General features: G+C 31.7%; 1 protein-coding gene across 2 annotated transcripts in view; it reads left to right on the forward strand.

The window, feature by feature from the left end:
* NBEAL1 (neurobeachin like 1) overlaps positions 1-11,242 on the forward strand; it is a 128,383-nt gene that overhangs the window by 109,471 nt on the left and 7,670 nt on the right. For both annotated transcript variants that reach the window (XM_039844472.1, XM_039844473.1), the window contains 5 exons: positions 33-127; positions 3,250-3,366; positions 3,760-3,921; positions 4,583-4,731; positions 8,485-8,620. In XM_039844472.1, coding sequence (XP_039700406.1) covers positions 33-127; positions 3,250-3,366; positions 3,760-3,921; positions 4,583-4,731; positions 8,485-8,620 — 659 coding nt within the window. The remainder of the gene's footprint in view (positions 1-32; positions 128-3,249; positions 3,367-3,759; positions 3,922-4,582; positions 4,732-8,484; positions 8,621-11,242) is intronic.

Below are 11,242 nucleotides of genomic sequence, written 5' to 3' on the forward strand. Positions count from 1 at the left end.
GCCATTTTATTTAAATTTTTTTTTCCTTACAGATATTGTGACTTGTTTAGCTACAGATTACTGTGGAATACATTTGATTTCTGGTTCCAGAGACACTACATGTATGATATGGCAGATAACACAACAGGTAGTTTACACATTTAAATACTTTTTGTTTAGATCAGAGATTCACCCTGGGAATAGTGCTGAGACGTTCTGTTAGAGTAGTGAATTCTGGCATTAAATGATTACTTGAGCTCCTTTGCATTCTTTCACCTCCATTCTGGCCTCTCCTCATCACCACATTTTTTCCTAGGTTTATTGTCTGATTCATGACGTTATTTCATATTACTTTCCCAAAGCTCCTCTTTGTTAACCTCTTCTGGAAAAAGTTATTTTTCGTGTCTTGTTAACATAATAATCCTATTTTTCTTTCAAGTGGGATTACTAGAAATTATAGATTTATAATTTTCATTAACCTATTATACTCTCATGATAATGTTGGTTCAAGAAAGTATCTTTTTTATTTAGAGCTTCTGGACTTTCTACCTTGTTTAACAGGTTTTTTCCCCCACTCCAAATTTATAAAAATATTGACTAAAAGTTCTTTTTGTATACTTTTCTTGTTTTATTTTTTTACATTTCAATCTTTAGTCCACTGGTAATTAATTTTTCTATTATATAACAATATATAATAGATATATAATATAGGCATATACTTTACATAATAGGCTATATATAGAATACAGAATATATTTTATAATAATACAGGATATAAAAAGATATGATTTTGTTTACTTCTGGGTGGAAAGTCTTTTCTAGACTCCCCATTCTTTCACACTTACCTATTTCTATGTCAACATCGAATATTTTTATTTTAGTAGTTTATTACTACCTGGTAAGGCAAATCTCTCCTCCCTCTGTTTCCTTTTTAAAAAGTGTTCTCAGCTATTCTTATGAGTATTCTTTCATATGAAACTTAAAAATATTTTAACCATATACTCCTCAAAAAAACTGCATTTTATTTTTAATGTAATCATATTCAATTTACATGTTAATTTGATATGGATGGACAGTTTTATAATTATTTCTATTCAGAATGAGTAATGTCTTTCCTTATTTGTTTCAGGTATTATTTTTATGTCCTTTGATAAAATTTTTGATAATTTTTTTGCTTACGTGTCCTGTACTTTGTTATATTTACTTCTAATTATCATATTTTTATTATTGTTTTGGTGGAATTTTTAAAGTAATTTTTATTTCTGACTGATGATTGCTAATATTAAAAAAAAACTTTCAATTTCTGTGCCCTTATTTTGTAACTAATTATCTTACCAAATCCTTATATTCAGCTCTCATAATTATTAGTATTTTTTGGATTTTCTTTTTTTTAAGTATAAAGATACTTATTATAGCTTTGTTTATAAGTAAAATACTAGAAAATCTAAGTTTTCTTTTAAAAGGATTGAAGAGGTGATGATGCTTAAAGGTGATCTGAAAATAAAGATTTTAAAAAATCTTTTCCCGTATACTAATTATTTCATTTTCTTATCTTATTACATTATTAACTAATGCAATAGGGTAAGAAAATTATAGTGAGCATCCCTGATTTTGATGAAAGTGCCTTTACTGCTGTGCCATTTAGTACAGTTTGCTGTTGGTTCTCATTAGTTGTTTTAAATTTAAGTAGTTACATTCCTTCTATTTTTTTCTTTTGGTAACTTTTTAGGGTTTTAATAAAATTTCAAAAAAGTTACAAAAATAGTTTATTTTTGCCATTTTTCTTAACATTTTATCCTAATCTGTTTCCCAGCTTTTTTTTTCTGAATACTTTTAAAGTTAGAAACATGTTTCTTTGCTCCAAACACTTCAGTATATATTTTCTAAGAACAAAGACATTGTTATACATAACCATCAGAACACTTAACATTTATGTAATACCATTATCTAATTCACAGTCCACGTTCTGATTTTGTCATTAGTCCCAACAGTGTCCTTTACAACTGTTTTTCTCAGTTTCTCTTCCTTTTTTCATTTATAGTTTTTCTCTTACTTGTTCTTAGTGTAATGTGTTACGTTAAGAAGTGTCTTAAGTTTGAACCATCCCTGAATTCTTACAATCCGTATAATTCATGATGTATTGTTCTATTTTACTGTAAGGTTTTATTTGCTAGTGCTTTAATTATTTCTCTACTCGTAAGTGCAAACTGTTTTTGTTCTGTCTTTACCATATTTAGTACTGAGATATGCAGCCTTTATGAAATGAATGAGAAGGGTCCATCTTTCTTTGTAACTTCATTGGCTTACATAATATAGAAATGACCTGATTTTTAAAAATTAAATAGAGTGCACTAAGCACTCAGACACTCTTAGTGTCTCAGGTAATAAAGTGTTAAGAGGAATTCATCCATATAATATAATGCAGGTAGAAGGTCTGGACAGAGTTATCTGGGATAATCAACACAAATACCATGGTAACTGGTATTTGTGGTAACATGGTAACTCAAACGTTTTATATCACAGTGATATATAAACAAAGCATGCCAAAAGCAGATGAAGAAAGAATCTTCTTCTGGAAGAAAACTCAAAAACAGAGAGATTCCTGCAATAATATTATGCTGTTAAAAGAGCATAATAAGAATATTGATTCAATAAAATAGGACCTCAAAGATGAAATTATAAAATAGCATTATAAGATTTTAAAAGGGAGATTGAGATCAAACTGATATTAAAATTGATACCATTAAAATAAATAAAGCAGAAACAGCAAGGAACAGATTTGATGTGCCTGAAAATTATTAACATGGAAGATAGAATTAACATAGTAATCAAAGTGAATACAAATATAGAAATAAAAGAAAACAATTAGAAAAAGAATGATAGCTGTAGACAAGTTAGCATAAAGATAATTGATGTGCCTGAAATAGGTACTCCAATAAATGAAAAAGAGAAGGTATTCAGAAATATAATACAAAAGTTTCTTTGACGCGAAGGAAGAATAAATCTGTAGAGGAAAAGAACAAACAGTATACCTGTTCAAATTAATCCAAAATAATTAACCGTGAAACTATTCAGATTAAGTTTTTGAGCTACAAAAGACAGAATAATTTGAGGAAACAAGGAGAAACAAGAATGAGTACTGCTGTGAAGAGACTCAGTGGTAAGAACTAGTTGCAATCTTTGTTTGTAATTAGTTTAAATACAGCATAAATCTTTTTATAGAAAATAGTCTATGAGAACATTACCTTTGCTCTTCTGTTTTAATATTAGGGTGGTGTTCCTGTGGGTTTAGCACCTAAACCCTTTCAGATTCTGTATGGACACACTGATGAGGTATTGAGTGTTGGCATCAGCACTGAGCTAGACATGGCTGTGTCAGGATCAAGGGTAAGATTCCAACTTTAAGAAATGCTATTTTTTTCCTATAATTTTAGAAGAAATATATTTAAATTTTTTTTCTAGAGGAACTGGTAAAAATATAGAAATCTTATACTATGTTTGTATAGGACTTTTCAAAAGTAGAATAATACAGAAAAGAAAAACTTGAAGAGACTGTATTCTATTTTGGAACTTCACTGGTGTTATTAGTTAAGGGAAGAGTGGGCATTTTATGAAATAAAATACTATTTGAAATTTCAAGATTGGATTTTTCCTAAGGTACATGTGTCTTTGGTGGAATAATCATTTTCTAAGTTTCTTTCCAACATTTCTTTTGCCCATTTTCTCTTTTTCCTATTTTGCTGTTCTTTTTATTTGTCTTTTTCAATTTTCTATGTGTAGGATGGCACTGTGATTATACATACTATTCAGAAAGGTCAGTACATGCGGACTTTACGACCACCTTGTGAGCGTTCTCTGCTCCTGACCATTCCTAATTTGGCTATATCTTGGGAAGGATATATTGTCATCTACTCCAGCATTGAAGAAACAACCACCCTCAAGGTATCTAACAGTTTCATGCAGTAGGGCTGGACTATACGCTTGCCTTTTCCTTTCCACAATATGTATATGAGACATTTTGAGGAAGGAAAGAACACCATATTTTAGAAAGGATGTTTTTCTTTCATCATTCAGTTTATTCATTCCTTACCCTTACCTTACCCTATCACAATCTTGGCCTCATGCTTTTATTTCATTTTAGGAATTTCTGTTGGCCTAAATAATATATGATTTCAAAAATAATTTCTGATTATGTGAGACTTCATAAACTTTAGTGGAAATTATAACCAAATTGTTCTTTTTGCACAAGACGGGTATAAATAAACAAGCCATGAATTTTATATGTTTATTTTCCTTTCAATAATAAAGCTTTTTAAAAATTAAGAAAATCTATTTGTTGTGTTTTAAGAATGTAAGGTTTTTTGGACTGGATGAGATTTTAATTCTTTTGAGGAGTGAAATCTCATATTTAAATGTATTTACTTGGCAGTCTGATTTGAAATCACTTTAATATTGTCTACACACTTTTTCTTTAAATATAATCATGTTTATTTCAGTATTTAAAACCCAATTATCATTCTGTTATAGTCATAGTTTCAATTAACAATAGTAAAACTAAGTTTTAAATTGAGATCATTGAAATTTCTTCATCTAATCTTTGCAGGATAAGAATGCATTGCATCTGTTTTCTGTAAATGGCAAGTATCTACGTTCTCAAGTCCTAAAGGAACAAGTATCAGATATATGTGTAATTGGAGAGCACATTGTCATGGGCAGCTTACAAGGGTTCCTATCCATAAGAGATCTCCACAGGTAAATAATAATAATTATTGAGGCATCACTTAAAAAGAAAGTGGTAGTACTTTCAACCTAGAGTGGAAATCAGCAATCTAAGATTTCTTTTGGTACATTTATTATGAACATTTCTCTTTTGGCAACTATGAGAAAAATGGGGAGCTAAAGTATTTCTAGATTAGTAAAGGAAATATAGATGTATATTTTTTGAATGTAGAAAAATTTTGTGCCACGTATATTTTACTATAATTTAATTTTTTAAAATAGCCAGGAAGTGCCGAGCCTGGAAATTTGTCCAGTTACAGTTTGAATGTTTATAAACTAAAGTTAGGGTTAAAAAAAATTTTTTTAATTATGGTAAATTGAACTAAAGTATTTTTAAGGCTACTATATTTTTTCATGATTGTATATGTGTGTATAAAATTGGTGGACAGTCTTTTGTTATTTAATGCAGTGAAAGAGAAGAATGTTTGAATAGTGTATATGTTTCCTATATGCCCATATACATTCTTTTTTTTCCCCCCTTTATAAACTTATTGTGGCTTATTTAGACTCCTCAAACTATTTTGGCTCCTCTGAAAAACCATTCTTATAAATCATATTCTGATCCAGGGTGTTTTTTCTTATTGCATTCAATCAGAATCACTTTGATACCAATATCTCCCTCCTATTTTTGTATTTTCCTTCTCATTTTTATCTTTCTCCTGTGGTAGAGCATTGGGTCCTCATTCCAATCATATCATTCCATCATTTTGTTTTACAACTTAGATTTCAGGATATTGTTAAGAAAATTTCAAATTAGAATAACCAATGGAATATTTTAGCAGGTTAGTGTAGAACATATGTATATCATAGGGTTCTTTAGTCTCTAATTGTGAAAGCTGTGGGCATTTTTCATAATATTTTACATAATGTTATATTTTCTATATATTATTTTATAATATTATATTTTATATTTATGTTTTTATATTGTAAATCTTTTAAGACAAAGCAAATAGACCAATTTTATTGGCCTTACCTCCCACACACACTTTTTTGAGCTTTTGCCCTTTTTATCCAACTTTTACTTACTAATCAACAAGATAAATGTCATTTAGTGTGAGGACAGGAAAAAATGGCATAGATGATAAAGGCTTTGTTCATCCCTCTTGCAACCAAATCAAAGTTGTGACAGAAACATGGAGCAAACATCAAGCAAAGTCACCTGGGATCTAGATGAACAGAAGCACTACAACTAGAGAGAGAAATAATCAACCTGCAATGGTAGAAGGTAGGAGGGGGTGAAGACAAGAGGCTGCCCCGTCCCCAGTGGCTGAGTGGGACAGAAGCTGCGGCTGTCGCAGCAGCAGCCAGAAGCTGCAGAGAACCTCTTAAAGGGGCGTGTCCGTGAATGGACTTTCGCCATGATGGACCTGCTCACACGGAGGACTAGTGCCAGATTGGCTCCACAAGGGCACCAATGAGTTGTCAGAGTGAGGGCCAGAGGTGAGGCTCTCTCCTGGGCAGAAGTGCCAGTGGTATTTATTGTTCCTCTGTTGAACTCTCCCCGCTCTCGGTGTGCTGACCTAGCCACCATAGCTGAGCTGTCATCAAACTGGATAACAGAGGTTGCTCCACCCAGAGGAGTCCCTGAAACTCCATCTCTCCCAACTCACAACCCCACCCAAGCCACATCTAGTTATGCCTTCAGAGAGTTCAGTGCTCCTTGTTGAGCAGAGCCAAGACACATTGATGACAGCTGGCTTTGGCTTCTGGTGTGGCTTCTTGAGGCAACTATAAGCACAGGATCTGTGGATTGCTTGTTGAATCTTAACAGGTGGTCCCAGGGGCACAGACTGGGGCTAAACTTGGCCTGCAGCTGAACCCCTCTCGGGACTTTGCCACTGGGCACCTACTACAAAAAGCCACGCTAATAAGACTGGGAGACTTAGGAGCTTTGCTTAGTACATAGACACAGACCCAGAAGGCAGCCAAAATGGGAAGAAAAAAGAAGCAGAACAGAGATCCAGGAATAATGGAGTCAAACAATCAAACAGATGCAAAGTTCAAAACACCGGTTATAAAGATGCTCAATGAACTTAGGGGAAGTGTAGATGAATTCAGTGAGAACTTTAACAAAGAGATAAAAAAAAAAAAACATTAAAAATAGAAATTATAAAAGAGAACCAGTCAGAAATAAAGAACACATTATCTGAGATGAAGAGTATATTAGGGGGAACCAATAGAGTAAAGAAGAAGATCAAACTACCGATATAGAGGATGGAGAAACCAAGGACACTCAATCAGAACAATAAGAAAAGAGAAGCCAAGACTATAATAATAATTTAAGGGTCCTGTGAGATACAATTAAATGTAAAAATATCCATGTCATAGGGGTACCTGAAGGAAAACAAGAAGTTGAAGAGCTATTTGAAGAAATAATGATGGAAAACTTCCCTCACCTGGTGAAGGAAGTAGACATACAACCCCAGGAGACTCAAAGAGTCCCAAAAAAGATGAACCCAAAGAGGCCCACGCCAAGACACATAATTAAAATACCAAAGGTTAAATACAAAGAGAGGATCTTAAAAGCAGCAAGAGAAAAGCAGTTAGTTGCCTGCAAGGGAGCACCCATAAGACTGGCAGCTGATTTCTCAAAAGAAACTCTGCAGGACAGAAGGCCTTGGTACAAAATATTCAGCATGATGAAAACCCAGGATCTACAACCAAGAGTACATTATCCAGCAAAGCTATCACTTAAGAGTTGAAGGACAGATAAAGAGCTTCCCAGACAAAAATAAGCTAAAGGAATTTATCAACACCAAGCCAGTATTACAGGAAATATTGGAGGGACTTCTTTAAGAAGAAAAACCATGTATCAAAAACAGGAATAAAGAATGGTAATAACTACATTCCAATCAGCAAGTACCTCAAATGGAAAAGAATTAAGTGCTCCAACCAAAAGATAGAGTGGCTGAATGGATAAGAAAACAAGACCACTGCACATGCTACCTATAGGAGACTCACTTCAGATTAAAACAAACACACACAGATGAAAAGGAAGGAATGGAAAAAGATATTACCTTGATAGACCTAGAAGGTATTGCACTGAATGAAATAAGTCAGATAGAGAAAGACAAATATCACATGATTTCATGCACATGTGGAATCTAAAGAACAAAATCAACAACGACAACAGAAATAGGAATAAACTCATAGATACAGAGAATATTTTGAGGGCTACTAGATCGGGAAGGGGTTTAGGGAGGCATGGCGGAAAAAGGCAAAGAGATTAAGAAGTACAAATGGATAGTTACAAAATAGACATAGAGATATAAAGTATAGCATAAGGAAAATAGTTAACAAAGTTGTAATATGTAAGGGGGAAGAGGGGTACTAGATTTAGCGGGGCGATCACTTTGTGAGTTATATAGATCTCTAATCACTACAACTGAAATGAATATATAATTGAAAAAAACCCATTGATTAGTACAATGTAAATACAAGCAACTAATTATCTATAATATTTCAATAAAGCCAGAAAAAAGTCATTTAGCAAGAGCTCATATATATGGCTAGAAGAAAAACAGATGTTGCTATTCAGTATATTAAGTAATACTATAAATAGGGGCCCTTGTGTGAGGCACTCAGCCTTTCTGAACTTAAATCCCACCATCTGTAAAATTAGAATGTAGAACTACATTATCATTAAGTTAATTCTACAAATTAATTCTACGAATCTATTATATATCCATGTGATAATATGTGTGTTTTTTTTTAATTTCTCTCTAGTTTGAATCTTAGCATCACTCCATTAGCTATGCGATTGCCTATCCACTGTGTTTGTGTAACCAAAGAATACAGCCATATCCTTGTAGGATTAGAAGACGGCAAATTGATTATAGTGGGCGTTGGCAAGCCAGCTGAGGTAAAACCTAGTCACAATTTTCATTTCCCATATTGGGGAGGATTCCTTTGGTTCTTCTTTGTTCCAACCGAATAAGAATTATCTATGATGGATAAATAAATTTGATTTTTTAAAGGGCAATAAATAAAAAGGAGATTAAAGTTAGTATTCAAGAATGATGTTTATATTATAGTATAATTTAAAGCACACATTAGGCTGTTTCCATCTACATAGAAAGTTCTTTTAGTCTCTCTTTGCAAGTGTAGAGTTAAGACCACTTCTTGTATTTTTAGTACATAAAAGCTTTAAAATAAAATGAAATATAGACTCGAACAATACAACTACTTACATTTTTTTAATATTAGAAATATTTCAAATTGGAAATACGTCAAATATCTGTCAACAGGAAAATAAATAAATTTGGCATAATTGTATAATGGAATACTTCCCAACAATAAAAGGAACAAACTATTGAAACGTAACAACATAAATTTTAAAAGTTATTATGCTGAGTGAAAGAAGGCAGACATAAAACAGCACATGCTGAATGATTCCATTTATATGAAGTTCAAGAACATGTAATACTAATCTGTATAAAACTAATTAACTTTAATTTCAACAAATACTCAGCATGACTGTATGTCAGTTGTCCTTTTGTAAAAGCATCATTTTTTTACCTGAAACTACAAATATATTTTTGCTTGAAACTACATATATCTCCCATATAATATGGCAACTCTCAACGAATTTTCTATAGTTACTAAATTTATTTTCCAATAGTTTTATCAATTCCTGAATATCCAAATATCATAAATCTAACCACTGTTCTTAAGAAAACTTAGTGGCTATACTCCAAGTAATTTGGTGATTCTTCTAAAAAATTTGTTGTTAAATAGCATCAAATTAAGCATTATTAATTTTTATTGACACCATTAGTCTTTTCTGGGAAATCTAAAGTATGACATTTGTAGGAGTTCTTTCAAGAGAAGACATTGCTGAATAACACTGTCAGTGGTTATAATAAATCTAACACAGATCATAGGAAACTATTTCATAAATGTTTTAAGATTTCATTAGTAATTCTCTTTTCCAGGATATTATTTAAACAAGAGAGGTCATATTAAATTAAACAATATTTATTTTCAGATTTAACAGTCTTTATGTTGATATCTCACTTATATTTAAAACATTTTAGGATTTTTCTATTCAACAGTAAATTAATTTCCCAAATAAATAGTGCCTTGTAGTCTTTTGCTAATGGAGATTACTTAAGAACTCTACTCAGACTTTACTCTTGGAGTATGCTTCACTTTCTGTGATTTAGTCAAGTGCCTTTTAAATTTGCCTGCCCTCCCTTCACTTTAATTTCTCAGCTTCTGATTGTACTGAATTTTTAAAAATGAAATGACCATACATGCACATATATTTTCTTTTAAAAATTGGGAAAAAAACAACTAAGCTGCTTCATTTCATAGGCCTAAATCAATGTTATGTTATATTTACCAAATAAGTTTTTGTCCCCATTGAAAGATTTATGTAGTCTACAACACTTAAAATCTGAATTGTGCATAGATTTTAAATAAAAGTATTTTTTATCTATTTTACAGTTTTAGATATATCAGCCAACTATCAGTAAATAATTAGTAAATAATTAGTAACTATTAGTAAATAATCTAATTGAATACTTTGAATCTTACACAATTAAAATATAATTATATATGATCGTAGGAATTAAATAGATCAATAGTTAAAATGTTTCTATTTTAAGATCTATTTTTGTCTAAAAGATCAAAATCTTGATTGTATATTTTTAAAACATGTATGTATCAGTTTTATATTATACTGTCAGTATGACATTCATATTTATAAGTCAGATGGTAAAGTGATATAGATTAATGGAAACATGTTTCTGGAAATGAAAATGCAAAACAAGCATGCCACAGTGTTTTGTATGAAGCTCATCTTTTATTGCTCCAATAAATATACCCTAGAAAAGTAACCATTAAAAAAGGATGACAGACAAATCACCATTTAAAAGTAGATTGACTTGGGAAAGTAATTCCAACAAATCATATAGTTAGATTGAGAAATGTTTCCTGCATGGGTTTCCTTTCCCCTTACTTAGAAGTGTAAGTATACTTTTAGAGAGACATTTCTTCACTGATTTAATTACTATCCAGTTCATAATTGTTATATGCAGAGAAGTGTGCTAGACAGTACAAATTTTTTTTTTTTTTGGTGACTTAAAGAATAGAAATTGTCTCATGGTTTTAGAGGTTAGAAATCGGAAATCAAGGTGTTGGCAGGGCTGTGCTCACTCTAAAGGGGCCAGGAGCCTAGGACAGGATCTCTTCCAGTCTTCCAGCCCTCTGTCCTCACTTCTGGTTAGACAGTACAGATTGAACGGTGGGCAAATGTGATTCTGGCCTTCAAAGAACTTATGCTATTCTTGTTTTCTAAATTCTTATCATTCTATTGTTAAATATTATTTTTTGAACTTTTTTATATCAAATATTTAAAAATTCATTTATTTTCATCCAAACATTATTTTACTTGCTTCTTACCCTTGTGATTGACATTGATAGTACTGCAACTGGAGGAGAAAATCCCCAAACCTATGTGTCATCTTAGCTAAATTAAATA

The sequence above is a fragment of the Pteropus medius genome, unplaced genomic scaffold, assembly GCF_902729225.1.
Source record: "Pteropus medius unplaced genomic scaffold, Ma_sr-lr_union100, whole genome shotgun sequence".
NCBI classification, from domain to species: domain Eukaryota; kingdom Metazoa; phylum Chordata; class Mammalia; order Chiroptera; family Pteropodidae; genus Pteropus; species Pteropus medius.